Raw genomic sequence first — 17,478 nt, forward strand, 5'->3', positions numbered from 1 at the left:
ATAAATCTACTTGTATAAAATATCAGTGTATAGTAAAACAGTGTACAGTACTAGAAACAGTGTACAGTATTAGAATACTCAAATTAATTAATATGTATATATTTAATTATACGTATTTCTCTATCAATTCATTATTCTATATTCGTAATGAAATATAGAGTAAAATTAATTCATATACATATATGTTCAATATTTTTGTCTTTTAAAGAATTATTTATAATTTTTATAAAAAATTTAATGAAAAATATTTTTAAATGTTTATATATTGTAAATATGATGTTTATAGTTTGTGGAATAAAATTAATAATATTACTGTAATAAAAAATAATTATTTGTATTAAAAAATAACAGTAAAAAGTTTATGTATTTGGTAAGTTTATAATTGTTAATATTTTATTATACTAAAATTTTAAGATTCTTAAAATACTATAGAATAAATAAGTAATAAACTGTATAATCTATATAAAACATGTGGTACAAACATATTATAATGAATAATATTTATATTTTCTAATTAAAACGAAGAATTATAGTAAAGTATGAATTTTTTTTATGTTAAAAAATAGATTAAAATAAAATAAAATTACAGCTTTGAAGATTAATAATTTTTTATTAAACATAGAAATAACTATGAAATACTGTATATTGAATAAAATATTAACATAAAATAAAAAAATTAATATATAAAATTTGTTAAAAGTAGACAATCTTTTATATTAAAACATATTGCATACTAAAAACCAATTGCATATATTTGAATATGCGTTTCGTGCAATGTATTCTTAAGGCTTAAGAAAATGAAAATTTCTATTTAGGAACAAATAAAGAAAAGTACACTTAAATTTAAATTTAATATTTAGAAATTGTTATATAACAATATTATAATGATTATATATTTTAGATATTTTGATTCTTAGAGTTATAATATTAATTGAAATTTGCAAAGAGAATAATTTTATTTTATTTCTATTTGTACCTATCGATTTTTTTATTACATTTGGTTTGGAATGTATCAAAACCATAATTGCTTATTTTAAATAATCGATGTGGAGAAATCCACGTAATTAATGTATATTCGCATAGTATACGTTACTTCATAAGTATACGTTAAATTATTAACATAATAAACCTGAAATTTATTGCTATTTACTACTTTATCGTAAGTTTAAGTAATAATATGGTAATACACATGCTATTATTTTACGTTGACTACCCGTGTTTTTGGAAACTTTTTTTTTATCTAAATAGGTTTTATGATCAAAACTGCCCTGTACAGGATGAATTATTTTTTGGTTGTAAAGAAATCAATTTGGATTTTTTAAATCAACAGGAAATTTTTTAATTTAACCATGTACACACATACACTATCTTCAGTGACTCCTTATACTTATTGTTTAGTTCTAAAATATGTAATTTGATGAAAGCGATAAGTAATAATGTAATTTATAATTTAAATATTGTACTGATTATTTTATTTCCATTTCATGTTTATTCTTTTGAAGCTTAATTTTATAAAATTCAACCAAAAACAGTTATATTTCAAATTGAATTCTCCAAAATAATTGTCTTAACAGATAATCAGCAGATAAAAGGCAATTTTTTGCCAGCTCATTGGCTTCTAGCAGCTTCTAAAAGACCCACTACATCCAGTATCAGTAGAAGGAAAAGAAAAAGGTGGAAATTAATATATTACTATTAATAAGAATTATTGTCATTTCATTGTTAATACATAAATAATTTATTTTAAGCAATTTATAACATTTCCTTTGTGTTACAATTATAATTAATAAATATGATGTATGTAAATTTTACATAAACTATCATTAGTTTTAAATTTAATGACTGTATATTATTAGTTTAATTATTGTATCAAATTAATCGTAAAATTAAATTATTGGTCTGAATAATTACTGTAATGTATTTAAATTATTTTATAAAATCTGAATTCTCTGGAATGAACTTTAGCAAATTGTTCAGTTCCTTATTTAAATACAGTATTAAATTTCTGACTAATATCTGTTCGAAATTCAGAGTATCTCTCGAATGTTATCATTTGGGGAAAAATTCCAATGGATATCATTTCAAGGAAAAACCTCAACGGTCATAACTTCTAATTCTCCAATTGTCGTTTGATATTCGGGAAAGCCGGTACATCCGAAATGAGTGCGCAATCACCTCCTTTGTTTCTCACACACAGTCGAACCCATTGTTTCTATCGCGATGATCAGCCCTTTTGTGCTCAGCTTAAAAAGTTGCGGCGTGAATATTTATGTACCATACCTCCACATATGGTGCATGTTGACACCACGTGGCAACACCAAGAAACGGCGAAATTCCACCGATTCTCATCGTCAACGGAGAATCATTATAATCATTACCATCATTATCATCATTAATTGTAGTAGTAAAATAAACGAAATACTCAAGCACTACCCCTTCCGCTTGCTACTTGTTGACAATAGTCTTATTCTAAACAATATCTGATATTTCAAATTATAGAATAATGTAAGAAAAAGTTTATGAAAAAAAAACGAAAATAAGAAATTATTTATTATTATTATTATATTGATTATACTGGCATTATTATTTATAAAATAAAAAGTTTATATTACTATAATATGTAAAATAAAATTCAAAACAAAAAGTTATTTATGAAGTAGGTATTTCATAATAGCGATAATAAGAATTTTCAAATATTATTTATGCATTTATTTATATAAATATTATATTTAGTTAGTAAAATTTTTATTTTAATATAGAGTATGTTCTAATTTAAATATTTTGTAAATAAATAAAAAAATTTACAAATTCACCTTTTATATATCTGCATACAGAATGAAGTATAATTATAACATTTTAAATTTAAATTTGTAAAAGTGTAAATTTCATATAATTGATTAACTAGAAATATTTGATTAATTGTGTAATTTGAGAATGAATGAACAAATTACAAAATCAAGTATTCAAAGAAATAATGTTCAGATTCTACATTAATGAGTTATCTATATTTCAATTTCATTAGAATACGATAACAATAAATGTTAATTCAATCTTCTTATACGATACAAAACATGGTTGTGTGAGTTGTGTAATATTTGAATATTTGATTATTACAAATTGAAATTAATTCAAATTATTTTTTTATGGACTATCTTATCTCGTGTTTAAAGGGAAAAACTTTATTGGTCAAAACGCCCTACTGGTTATTTCAATATGTTATTAGATGCGAAGACTTTACAAAATAGTATTTGATCAGAAAATATGGCATTGTGAAATTAGGATGGATTATATAAAGAAAGATTAACTATGTAAATAAATAAAGTAGAAATAATATTTATTCTTATTAAATTTATATACAAATTTAGATATGTTTTGAAAAATGAAAAATATATACCACAAAACAAATAATTCAATTGTATTGTACTTAAATAATAATTTAAAATTTTAAATAGATTTAAAAAATTCTATGTAATTAGAGTTATACATTATACAATAGTCTTTAACAAATATTTAATAACTATATGAATTCTATAAAATCACTAAAAAAAGAATTTTTTCTTTAAAATGGAAATTTATAAAAAATTTTAATTTAATTTGAGTGTATAAAAAATATATACAAAATTCAGTAGAAAATAAAATTAAAAGCAATGGCATTATTATTTATAAATCAATCTTTATTTGGCTTAGATTGATGAAGATTAGATGTTTATTACAGAGGATTTATGATTCCTAATATAAAAAAATTAATTGTTAAAAATGTGAAGATTACGTTAAAACAAAAGTTTTATTTAACATAAAATTTTGTTTAAAAAACCATGTAAATTTATAATTGACAAATACTGTATTTAAATATAAGAATGCAATAGTGCTTTTAATTTAAAAATTTTCGTTTAATATCTACTTATTTGGATTAACAATTCATATTCTTATTGCTTCTTAACAAAAAAGATAAACTGCGGTTTCAAGTGAATTCTAAATAGAGATCGAGAATGAAAGAACACGGTAAATGAAGTTTGTAAATGCAGGATTAATAGTTGCACGATGCGCTTACGGTTACGGAAACAGATATGAAACAGAATCTCGGAAAAGCCGGTTAATCACTAAACGATGGCTTTGCATCTGCAGTACATATTAACATATTTGTATATCTCGACGCAAATAGTTATCTAAATTTTATTAGTTATGTGAATGAGTTATAGCTCTGCTTTCTAGATCAATATTCTGTAGTTTGATTAAAAAAATAATTACCGCCTTCCTTCTTTGAATAATCACTATCGATATGGATAATTATCCTTTAATTATTGCAAGTCTATATAAATGCTTAAATCATACCAAATTAATATTATATTATAAATAAACATTTCTAACGCACTCGTTCACTGCACATATACACATTGTTCAGAATTCCAGTGACTCGGTGGTCGAAGGACCAAGAATGTTGGATTAGACCATGTCCACCATTTTATTGGTGGAACAGTATGAATAAGTGAGAGGTTCATGCTTCAATTCAGTAATCAATACAATTATTTTTAAGTTTTAATTTACAAATACATAATTATGATTTTATGTTAATGATGAGAATCGTTGAGATTTTGCCGTTTTTTAGTGGTTTTTTCACGTGGAGGTAGCATGCACTGCAAGTCGAGGTTGGAGGTTATAAATCTCCAGGTCCTCTTGTAGTAGTACGCATGGTGGAAATTACTCTACTGAGAAGTGAAACGTCATAAATCCTTGACACTTTTTGTATAATGCCACGTGGGGCGTTTTAAATGCGTACCTCCTCTTGATGTATAAAGTATAAAAATGGTTCAATACCTCAGTGTATTTTGGTAGTGCGCTCTATGGAACTTATCGAAATTTAGCGTGCAGTGGTGTATTCGAGTAGATGTCGCAGAGAATTTTTGACTCCTTAATCTAGAATGCAGTTGTAATAAGTAACGACGTCTTGTAGTGCAGCGTGTTTCCTTCTTAACTCAAGTAAATACTGCGGCGTAAGAGAGAGAGAGAGAGCCTTCATCCAAAATGCAGCGACAGATTGCAGTAACAGTAGTATTAACAGTGTGTTCCCTCTTTGGCAGTCCAGATAACAGTATTCCGTTGAATACGCACACGAAGCGGAAGGTGTATTCACTCTGTAGCGGCTCTGCTAATAGAGAACGCCTGTTCAATGATGATCCTTCTAAGACAGACAGTGTTCCGTGTCGTGGCGTCTTCACTAAGAGAGAGAGAGAGAGAGAGAGAGCGAGGCTAGTTTCGAGCTTGCTTTATATGTCAACGCGATAGTTTAGGTAGGTGGCAACAATGGATAGATGTTTGCTCGAAATTACGTGATGTAATTCTTGGCTCGAACTGTCAATGCTTCAATAGCTTAGTTTGCCGCCCGCCCTAGCAGACGCCCGAGATGGAGATAGGTGGAAAGGCTTGTACAAGAGTCACGAGAGTTGATTATTTATAAATTTATTTTACAATTTATTACACAATTTACATATGGGTGTTGTAGAATCTTCTTGAGTCTAATGTGAAGATACGATTTCTTGAACGGTTTCTTGTATAGAAGGAGTCACTACACAAGATGCTCTTGAAATCGTTTAATTGATGTTGAATTGAAAAAATGTACAGGTAAATAATTACTGCACCCTCCTTGTCAGAGAGTGTGAGATAATGTTAATGGTTGTGTTGTGCTGGTTTTGCCGTCGGCTGGCAATAATTGAGTAGATAACGTGGGTTTGTGTACTCACAGCGATATCGTAGTTTTGATCTGATCCAGGGGTAAGTGGGTCACCAGGACACGCGGCAAAACAAGTGCTAGCAGGATGACTCTTATACTCAAAGGGATACAGTAGTCTTGATCTGATCTAGAGGTGAGTGGGTCACCAGGGCACGCGGCAAAGCAAGTGCGTACAGGATGACTCTTATACTTACAGGGATGCAGTACTTTTGGTCTGGTCAGTGAGTCTTCGCAATATACTTGTCTCTAATTTATTAACACGTACCACAGCGTTGCGTTCTCTTCAGACTTGGCTTCCATTGACGAATAGTCTCTATTGTTTGACTTTCCCTTGAGATAGCCCTTGGCTGCCCACGCGAGCCGGTTGGTTTTTCTAATTCTCTCTGCGGACAGCGATTTCCGCTGTTTTGTTCCCACCTTTAAGGCCTCTTGCCATGAGTCCCCACTCAAGGAGCTTTTGGTCTTAGTTTTCCAATCAGAGCGCGCCGCTTTTCGGCGTTATGCTAATTGTACACGCCTTTTTCCCACTTCCGAGGAAATTAGACATGGACAATGAGAATGTCGGAAAAGCATCGCTGGCGGCAACGCCTAAAGTGGAAGATTTGCCCCTCTCCGGGACTCATCATGGTGGGGATGATTCTTGGTCAAGCGTCTTTGCCTAGCCGATGCAAGCGGCAACATTTGGCGTACTTGACAACAATGCATGATATTCAGGTAAGATTGTAGGCACACGTGCGACGCAGATTGTCGGGTGTCGTACGTGCCGAGTTTCGAGTTGCAATGAATTTCAAGAAATGTTTTTCACTCAATTGTTTTCAAATATTTTAATCCTCAAAATATACTCGTATAAACAGTCTAGTCGGGTTTTGATGTTAAGTCGCAAGGGTCATTTATTGCATTCAAAACAATTACTATGTCTGCAGTGCGAAGAGCAATAAAGTGGCTGTTTACGAGTGTTCCAGATATACAAACTTTTCGAGTCTCTAACAAACTTGGCGAGACTTTCTTAGATTTTATATCTGTTTGACAATTCTTTTTTACAATAACCGTTGAAATTTTCCTAATGAATATAATTCGAGAGATTTTCTTTTCATTCTCGAACAATGTTGCTATGCACAGACTAGACTAACCTGCGGACATTCCAGAATATAGCTATGCGGATATAGACGCTAGACGTTGCTATGCGGAGACCAAATAAACATTGTAGGACGTTCGAAACCAAAGCTTTAGAACATTTTCTATATTTAGAATATGGTCAATTCTTCTCTTTCTTCTTCTGGTCAATAACAAATTTTACAAAAATTCGAGTGGTAGGAGTATAAAATTCCGAGAGCCATGCGTCTTGAAAAGTGCTCCAATCCTGAATAATTTGTAATGAATGAAGTTAATACATTTTTATAGTGTAGTTAATTATAACAAGATAAACTAATAAAGTGTATTTTTATTTAATTTTGGTTTTACTATCCAGATTTTAAAAATATATTGTGTTTAGATTTGTATAATTTGTATTATAACGGAATTTTTTGTTATAAAAAAAAGATTTTTATAGCCACATGTCTTGTTAGAATCATGTATTGTTACGATAGCTTCCGTATATACTTTCTTGCGTGCTTCATTACTGATTATTTAGATAACTTTTAGTATCTAGCGAAAAATAGAAAAGTTAAATAATGAAATACTAAATGAACGAAGAAAAATAAGTACATACGGGGTCATCGCTAATTAATAATGCCTTTAATATAAAAAGGGACGTGTTATTGTAAATATAGTAGCGCTATGAGAATTTTATATAATCGTGTCGACCTTTTAGTTACATATATGTATACCATAATGACACTATACGTATATACATTTATATACTCTCATTCTAAAAAGATCATAAATTAATTAATTCTTCATAATATTCATGTAAGTGTGTTCTTTATCATGTTGTAAACCCATGACTTCTTTTCTTTATATCTATTTTATGTTTTTACTATCTCATTTTTATTCCTTTTTTTCATATGCATGTAATACAAAAATCTTTTTCTTATCTATTTTATTGCATATTTAACTCATTATTCGCGGTGCACCAATTATTCTCAGAGAACTTTTAAATATTGTTTTTTTTAACAGATACCATCACAATGAAACCGACAGGTCTTTAAAATTCATAGTCTATCATCTTCACACAAATTTAAATAGTACTATATTTTTAAATATAAATAAAATAATTTAATAAAAATTAATATATTTTTAGCCAAAGTAATCATTGTGAATAATACTTAGCTATAGAAATTTAAGTGAAATGTTTAAATTTACATTTACGGTTATAATCTATGAATATAATTTATTCAAAATTAGTAAATAAATAAATTTACATCGTCTTTCTGAAGTTTATATAATTACCCTAAACATTTAAAAATAATTAGTAATATATTATTCGTTTTCGTTAGTATTTTATTCATTTTCCTATTTCACATATTATAAATAATTTTAGTTAAAAAAGACTCATTTTACTATATATGAAAATATTTAATTATTATCTGTTACTACTAAGAGAAGATTTGTTAAACAAAAAATTTATTATTTCCATTTTTACTATGCTTAAATTACAACATTTTTTTGACAATTTTTTTTAATGATTTCCTTCTCATCAATATATTATTATTCTATTTTGAATGAATTCTTGATTAGAGGATAAACATAAACATTAAATTTAATTAAATTAATAAACTTATATTAAATAAAAATTATAAATTAAATAAAAAATTATTAAATAATTTAATTATTTAATACACTGTGCGTTTCAAGTTCGTCCAATTATTAAGGTATCTCTACATTGATGTTCTCATCATATGTCCTAGGTTTCGTGAATGTGCATACGCATACCCAATTGATAATATTTTATACAATGCATAGCAAATCATTGAATTTAATTTTATATATAATTTTATCGTGGTGTTCAAAATAATATCACTGCGCAATATATAATAAATCTTACACTCTCCATCTTTCTTGACATCGTACATACGATGAGTGCTGACATACAACGCATAGTGTAATTGTGTAACTTTGTAATTGAATGAATGGTGATAATGAGTTTATAAACTGCTGTTAAATTTTCAAAATATGTTAGTTATTTTTATACAGCATTAATAGTAAAATATATACAAGAAACATCAATATGATGTCGACAGATATTTATTAGAAAATATTTAAGTGTTTATTGCTACATGAGATAATATAGGGGTGTCTCAATTTTCCAGATTGTTCAAAAAACAAAAAATAAACACAAAAACATTGTATATAAGTAGGATGGCGAGACTTGTTAATATATGGCAAAGCTATCTTCCACCTGCATTGGAGAAAAAACAAATGCCGTTAATTATCGATAAAAATCTTGTAGTAAGTGTTGAAATATAAGAATACAAGAACTACATTTATTTTTAAAATGTTTAGAATAGTATTTATTATAATAAGTTAGCATTAGATATTATTTGCATTTTTCATTATATAATATTCGTTTTTGGATAAAATTTGTATTCGTGGCGAACTTAACCTAAAAGCACAATTTAACAATGCGTTTATGAAAAAGAGAAAAAAGTAATAATATATTGACATGAAAAGATATAACATATTTTTACTTTTTGTATAATTTAATGTAATATGATTCATTATATGTACGAAAAAGATTTATGACATCATTTTAACTATTTTTTACTAATTGTTTACTAAACCAAGAGTATATTATTTTTCTTACTGCATTCACTATGTGCTACTATGTAATAATTATACTATATATTATAAAGTTATTTTCACACTTAATATTTTTAATTTAATAGAATTATATTAAATAAAACTCATTACCATTTTTATTTTAATACACTTATGATTTATAAATAAGAAAATATATATTTGCAATAAATTGAATAAAGAACAAAAATTTTCTTTTAGCAAATTTCTATTTATTTTTTCATGTATATATTTATATTTAATTTATATTATACAATTATTTATTTTCTAATTAAAATGTAGATGGTGATGGATATAAGTGGATTGAAAGCTTTAAGAGAAAGTCCATTAGTTCAAGGAAAACAATTGGATGAATTTTCAAGAAAACTTAACTTGCTTAACATAGAAGAAAAAAAGGCTTCGTTTGAAGTAGCTTGTAAAGATATATTAAGTGTTCTTGATCAAACTGTTCCTTGCATTGGTTGTAGAAGAAGGTTTGTTTTAATTAAGTATTTATTCTTTTATAATAATGATAATTATTGTTTAATCAATTAATTATTTTACAAAGTGTGGAAAGGTTATTTTATGATTTAAGTAATCTTAATAGTCATCCAGCATTAGATCCAATAATAATTACTTCAGATGGTATGTTAACAATAGAAGAAGAAGTTCTCCAGTCTTCTCAACGATTGTGTACACTGCTACAAGGACACAGGTAAAATTTTTTTTGGTTTATTGATTATAGTTTTATGTTATTATATATATAATTCAAGGTCAATATAATATAGTTATTTTAATATCAAGTTATGAATCAAATAATGAATACATAATATTTTCATATAAGAATACTGTTATAAAAATTGAAATATGTATGCTTACTATTGTATGTTTATATACACTAAATTAAATATACTTAAAACAAAATATATGAATTTTGATGTAATTGACAATGAATTATTTGTAATTCTAATTTTTCCCAAGTTATTGATATTTATATTAAACCAATCATTAATTTTGTTATATTATTAAAATATGTAAATAAAGTAAAAATATTAAAATATTAATATTCTACAAAGATTAGTAGTAATATTTTATAAAATTTTGTAATATATTTATTTGTATTAAATTTATTTTTTAATTTTATTGATTAAAAATTAATATTTTATGTTAAACTATTATTTTTATTAAATTAATAAATATATAATTTTTTAATGATTCATAATAATATAGAGTACTGCTATATCTGATAAATCAATATATTAGAATATTAGTTTTAATACAAAATTATAGAATATAATTAAATATTCTTGACTTAACATTTCAAACGTATATTAGATGTTTTATAAAAGTTTATTAATGAAAATATTAATGCAGCAATAGTAAATTTGTTTGAATTATAATATAAATTATTATATAAATATGAATTATTTTATAAATATAAATTAAACAAAATTTAGAAGTTTTTTCCTTATAATTTTTAAATTACATTCTGAATGCTATCATATGATCAAATTAAGATTATATATACTTTAGTTAAGAATAAAATCTAATATTTTTAAATATGTTGGAATATATATAATATTTATAATATATTATAATACATATAAAACACATAAATTATATAATTATTTATTATTAGAAAAATTGTAAATATAAGAAAAATTAAAAAATTCAGTTAGATATAAAATATCAAATACATAATTTTATTTTTCAGTACAAGACTGAACGATTTAGTAGAACAACAACCCCGTAATAAAAAATCACGCAGGTGTACTTTGCATTCATTAGAAATACAACGAATGAGACCTCCTCCGAATGCATGGAAAGAGGTCTGGGATTGTATGGAGCATGATTGTTTAAAAGAAATAACATTTATAGACGCTGATACATTAGATGCTACTTTAAATACCTATCTTCATAAACATAAGTTAGTATAAATATATATTAAATATACATAATACACACACACATATATATATATTATTTACTTTTTAAAATAACAAATATAAATTTTATATTTAATATGCATTCTGTACAGATTTTGTTCCGAATGTCGAACTAAAGTGCTTTTAGCTTCATCATTATTAACTACTGAGAGCGATCCAATTAAAGAAAAAGGTTATGTTAGTTCTTTATATGCAGATATAAAGCGTTGCACAGGTGGTCATATTCACCTTCCTCTAAATATTGATTATATTGGTTCAATTATTAGAAGAGCACAACCAGAACTCATGGGAAGGTATTAAGATAATTGACATTATAAAGTATATGTTATTTTCATGAAAATTAAATATTTTTATTTAAATTTATATGTATATTATAATTTTAGAGAACGACATGCCAAAACTCTAGAAATTGCTCAAGAGGAAGTTCTTACGTGTCTTGGTATTTGTGTTGCTGAACGTTTAAATCGAATATTTCGACGTCTTAAAGAGGAAGAAATCATTGTCAAAGTATTAGCTGCAGTAGCTATAGATACACTTTCTAGAAATTTTCAAGTATGCATTCATAAAAATATATTCTCAAAATTTTACATTATTATATAAATGATTTTGTAGATGGCCATTGAATATAAACAAGGAGTAACGCAATTAGAAGTTCTTTATAAGGAGTTAAAAAAAGAAGAAGTTTTTAAACAACAACGGCGTGAAAAATTACGACTTAAAAGAAAAAAAAAGAAAGAACGTCGTTTTGAAATTGAAGAAAAAGAAAATCAATGTCTAGAAAAGGAAAATGAGTGCGAAGTAAGTCATAGTTACTAAACCAACAATAATTTTTAATGTTATAATATATTTTATTATTAGTGTCTAAAGAAAATACTATTATTTTTATAACTTTGACATATCAATAAATTATTTTATTATTAAAATTTAGAATTAATTTTTAAACCATTTAATTAAATATAATTACATTTAAATTAAAATGTTTCATGTCGAGTTTAAATATTTCACTTAAATCAGTATAATCATATTTTTGTCTAATTTGCTTAACATTTATAAGATCAATGTTAACTTTTTTTCGTTTATGTATTGATATTGTTCCTTATCTTCCACCAACCATTAAAATAATCAATTATTTAAGAATTTTTTTACTATTTTTTTTCAATAAAGTATAAAGGACAAGTCTATGATATTTCTAATCATAGAATGAAAATATGAGCATATTTTATACAATACAATAAATATCATTTAAATATATTACTATTTTAATTTTAAAAATATAGTATTAGCATGGAAATAATGTACAATTAGAAAGAGATACAATATATTACTATATTTGGTAAACTGAAGTGTTACTATATTTTTTAATCTTATTTTTTTTTCAAAATCGTTTATAAAATGACTAGAAGAATTAACAATTATGCTTTAACTATTTATGGCACATGTATATTGAATGCAGCATCTATATATTAAATAGTTATGAGTGCATCTTTACTATGTCCTATCAAATAATGTATATGACCTTTTATAATTAAAACATTTTATCTACGATTATAAATTCTCAGTTATCATTTTCAATTATTTGATGTTTCCAATAATTATTAAATAAAGATTTATTCAATAAAATGATATATTTAATTAATTTCTGTTTGTTAACTTACAATTTAATATTCAATTGTGTTTTAATGCTTAATTTTAAGTAATATAATACTATCCACTTCTGTAATCCACTATGTCTGTTTTTATGACTAATTTATAACAAATTTTAGAAGCGAAAACTAGAAAATTCATATTACATTAATTCTAACTAATTTTCACCAATATTTATTTTCATAATTTTAACTAGTAGTCTAATCAATTCGATTAATTTTTAGTTAAAATAAAGAATCCATACTGGTGATTAATATAAGTTATATTAAACTATATCCTTATTATAATTGAGAAATTTATAATATAGCATAGTAACATAAATATAGTAGTATAAGAGTAGCTAATAATTGAGTAATTTATAGATTCGTCATTCAAAAAATCATTTAATATCAACTACTTGATTTATTGTGTGTATTAATACTTGTTTCAGTTACAGGTACTAGATACAAAAAACAAGGTGCCACTGAATTGTAATTGCCCAGATTGTAAAAAGAATACTCATTCTAATGAAAAACACTCTAAATCACAAGTTCTTTCTTTTGTATCAAATAAAAAAGAAGAAAAGAAGAAGAAAAAAATAGAGTCAAAAGTAGTAAATAATAATACAAAAGAAGTCAGTAAACGTGAAAAAATTAATAAAACCATTTGTGTAGATAAGCAACCTGAACCTTATAAGACAAGTCAAAGTAATAATAAACATTTGAATGAATGGCAAAATACAAATGAATGTACAAATTCATCTTCATCTGATCATTTAATAGATGCACTTATGGATACAAATAAAAGATACACAATGTGGATTGAAGTTAAGAAACGCCTAAATACTAAAGTTATAAATAGGAATTGTCGGTCTTCTAGTGAATATTCTTCACAAGATTATGGGTATTCATCAGAACATAATGTTAGTAGTTCATCTTTACCAAGTACACCAGAAGGTTCTGAACTAGCATGTGCTGATGGTTGCTGCAATCTTGAAAGTGAATGCTCAGATGTAAGACCAACAGATAAGCTTATTCATCTGAATCCAAGTCTTTGTATATTAAAGAAACATGGAGGAGGATTAACATTATCGCAAATGTTAGAAGTAAGTTAAAAATTTATAATTTAAATAAATTTTTATTAGTAATATTAATTGTTTGAATTTTACAATTTTATAACCATGCGTTATAAGATGACTTATATTGAGTATGTCTTCCTAAAATGTTTATTCACAGTATAATTTAAAAACTATTAATTAAATCTTCTATTAAATTAAAAATATTTAGTATATTTTGTATATTTCAATCAAATTCACTATATCAATTTCTTTTTGTAATTATATTGTAGAATTCCTGTTTATCTGAAGATGAAGATAATCATAGTTATATTCCTTTAGAAGAAATATTAGAATTTAAATCACGTATGTGCCAGGTTACCGAAAAACGTAAGGAACTTCGTCAAATGTTAAAAAAACGTTTTGCAATGCTTTGTAGTCATAAGTCTTTCACCATTCCACATTGATAATTTCTCTATTACTAATTGTTAAGTGAATTTTTTATATTGATTTTAATACGAACAAACTAAAAATTATGTTCATTTAATTTTTCTTTTGATAAAATTTAAATATTCAAAGTGTACAAATTAAATGACTTTTATAAAAAAAAACTATATTTTATGTTCACATTTAGTACTTAATATATTTAATAGTAAAGTAAATATAACTAATGATTAAAAATTAAATTGTACCTTAATAAAATCAATTAAGAAACAGCTATTTGCAGTCTTTCAGTATTAAATTTTATTTAATAAATTCTAAGTGGACAATAAATGTATATAATTGGTAAGATAATATTTTATTTTAATGTAGTTATAAATTTATATTTGATCAATTTATAATTTTTCATATAAAAAACACAATAGCTGTTATTTGTTTTAGTTTAATTCGTAAAAACGATTTTTTATAATTTTTTATGGTAAAATTTATTAATCATTGTTAATATTAACATGGTTGTTCATATGGTTGTTCATATGATTGAATATAGAAAAAATAAATAAATATTTTATGGAATACAAATGTATGTAATAAATAAAGTAAACTAAGCTGAATTCATTAAAGTGAGGATATTTTTTTTATATAAATCATTGATGCTGTAATAGATAATATACCCATGATAATATTACAAACACGTACAAAGGTATGTGACAAATTTAGTAAATATTACAGTTTATCTTTATGAAAGATTTAATATAAAATAAAAGTATTTCAGTGAAAATTTTATTAACGTATTTTCTATATTTTACATATTTTATTTTTAATTCTCAAATTATTATAGAATTTCAGATACGAATTTCCAACATTTAATAACTAATCAATATATTGTGCCAAACAGAGACATGCGTTTATTCCTCCAAATCCAAAAGCATTTTTTAACGCTATACGTTTAGAATTAATTGACCATTTTTTAGTATTATTAGGAACGAATTTTAAATTAGTTTCCATATCTACATTGTATAAGTTGATAGTTGGAGGTATTATATTTGTTTGTAATGCAAGAATTGTGAAAGCTGCTTCAAGATTTCCAGCTGCTCCAAGTAAATGTCCATGTGCACCTTTGGTACTAGAGACAGTTATATTTTTACTGTGTTCACCAAATAAAGACTCTATAGCACGTAATTCTATAGCATCACCAAGTGGTGTTGAGGTAGCATGAGCATTAACATAATTTATTTTGTTCATATCAATACCAGCATCTTTTAAAGCCCTATCCATGGCAAGTAAAGCACCAGTTCCATCTTTACTTGGTGCGGTTAAATGAATTGCATCGCCAGAAAGTCCATATCCTAAAATTTCAGCATACACATGAGCTTTTCTTTCTAATGCATGATTTAACTCCTCTAATACTAAAATAGCAGATCCTTCACCCATAATAAAACCATCTCTTTCTTTGTCAAATGGTCTAGATGCTTCTTGTGGAAAATTGTTTCTTGAGGTACTTAAAGCTCGTAACCGACAAAATGCTGCAACAGCTAATGGACTAATACATGCTTCAGCTCCACCACAAATCATAACATTAGTTTCCCCACCACGTATAAATCGAAAAGCATCACCTAAATATTTTTAATGTAAATAATTTTGAATTTAATTTATTGCAAATTAATTAAAATAACCATAGATTTACCAATAGCATGTGCTCCTGTAGCACATGCAGTTGATACAGAATGATTAGGGCCTCTAAATCCATATTTAATACTGATTTGACCAGCAGCCATGTTTGGAAGAATTCGAGGAATAAAATATGGGCTAATTTTACTGTATCCTTTTTTTAACTTTTCATATGTTGTACATACATCCATTAGGTCAATCATTCCTATTCCAACTGCAACTCCAGTATCTCGCTTGTCATCCTCATCTTTCGGTTTCCAATTAGCATCAGTTAAAGCTTCTTCAGCAGCAATTAATGCATAGGCTGTAGCAGGACTCATTGTACGTAGTTCAGTTGTTGTAAATATTGTTTTTAAATTTAATTCACCTGGCCCATTTCCTTTGGGAACTAATGCAGCTAAAATATATACGTAAAAATATGAATAAAATGTTAATAATTTAAATTTACTAAAAATAAAAATTTATCAATTATTGTTTTTACCTATAGTAAACTATACTTTATACACTCTACATTTAACAAATTTATTTTATAGTTGAAGGTATGTTAAATTAATTATCAAATAATTAAATTATAATAAAATTTATTCATAATGTATGTAAATTAATATAAAATTACTAAAAAATATATACATTTATTTTACATTGGAATCAATTTGATAAGTTATAGTTATTAGATATAAAATATGTAAACATTTTATTAATTTTACTAAAATTTTGTATGCTATAATAGTTTTCATATAAATTATTTAAATACGATTATATTTATTTAATTATAATAAAAACAGCGGTAAAAATACTAACTAACCAATTCGACAAGGAAGCTTTTCATACTCGGGATTGTCTAACTTGACCACGCCGCATTTGCAATTGATAAGTGCTTGCCAAGTTTTTAATGTACCGACTCCCAGTGGAGATACCATACCAATACCCGTTACAACAACTCTTCTTCGACATGTTCGCGATGAATTAAGATTTACAGAATTTGATTTCATCAAAGTGCATCCCGATTTGAAACAGCTCAAAAAGCTGCGCTTCCACATCGATCTTATGCATACGATCTACACTACTTGTCAAAGTCAAATAATAAATGAAACTCTTCCTGAATTTCATCTTATGCTTATATATTAATAATATACCTAATAAAAAAAATGATATCATTTATTAATTCAAAATACATTTTATATTGTAATTGGAGAAAGTGATGTAATGAGTGAAATAAATAGTACAAGGATAAATAGGCAGGAAAAAGAGAAAAAGAAATATATTAATTATTTAAGGTTATAAAGTTTTTATTAAAATTAAAT

At 25.7% G+C, this 17,478-nt stretch overlaps 2 protein-coding genes across 2 annotated transcripts; one reads left to right on the plus strand and one right to left on the minus strand.

Annotated features, from left to right (window-relative positions):
* The first annotated feature begins 8,866 nt into the window (after positions 1 to 8,866).
* Positions 8,867 to 14,585, plus strand: LOC105366503 (gametogenetin-binding protein 2-like). The gene is made up of 9 exons (XM_011504961.1): positions 8,867 to 9,115; positions 9,746 to 9,936; positions 10,011 to 10,157; positions 11,157 to 11,369; positions 11,481 to 11,681; positions 11,772 to 11,940; positions 12,001 to 12,186; positions 13,463 to 14,116; positions 14,359 to 14,585. The coding sequence occupies exons 1-9, from the start codon at positions 9,026 to 9,028 to the stop codon at positions 14,530 to 14,532; spliced, it is 2,025 nt and encodes a 674-aa protein (XP_011503263.1). The 5' UTR covers positions 8,867 to 9,025; the 3' UTR covers positions 14,533 to 14,585.
* A 758-nt stretch (positions 14,586 to 15,343) lies between these two features.
* Positions 15,344 to 17,288, minus strand: LOC105366504 (3-oxoacyl-[acyl-carrier-protein] synthase, mitochondrial). The gene is made up of 3 exons (XM_011504962.1): positions 16,980 to 17,288; positions 16,191 to 16,571; positions 15,344 to 16,119 (listed from the first exon to the last, which is right to left on the minus strand). Exons 1-3 carry the CDS (start codon positions 17,212 to 17,214, stop codon positions 15,377 to 15,379), a joined length of 1,359 nt encoding a protein of 452 aa, XP_011503264.1. The 5' UTR covers positions 17,215 to 17,288; the 3' UTR covers positions 15,344 to 15,376.
* Between the last annotated feature and the right edge of the window lie 190 nt (positions 17,289 to 17,478).

This window comes from Ceratosolen solmsi, unplaced genomic scaffold (assembly GCF_000503995.2).
Source record: "Ceratosolen solmsi marchali unplaced genomic scaffold, CerSol_1.0 scaffold49, whole genome shotgun sequence".
In the NCBI taxonomy this organism is placed as follows: Eukaryota; Metazoa; Arthropoda; class Insecta; order Hymenoptera; family Agaonidae; genus Ceratosolen; species Ceratosolen solmsi.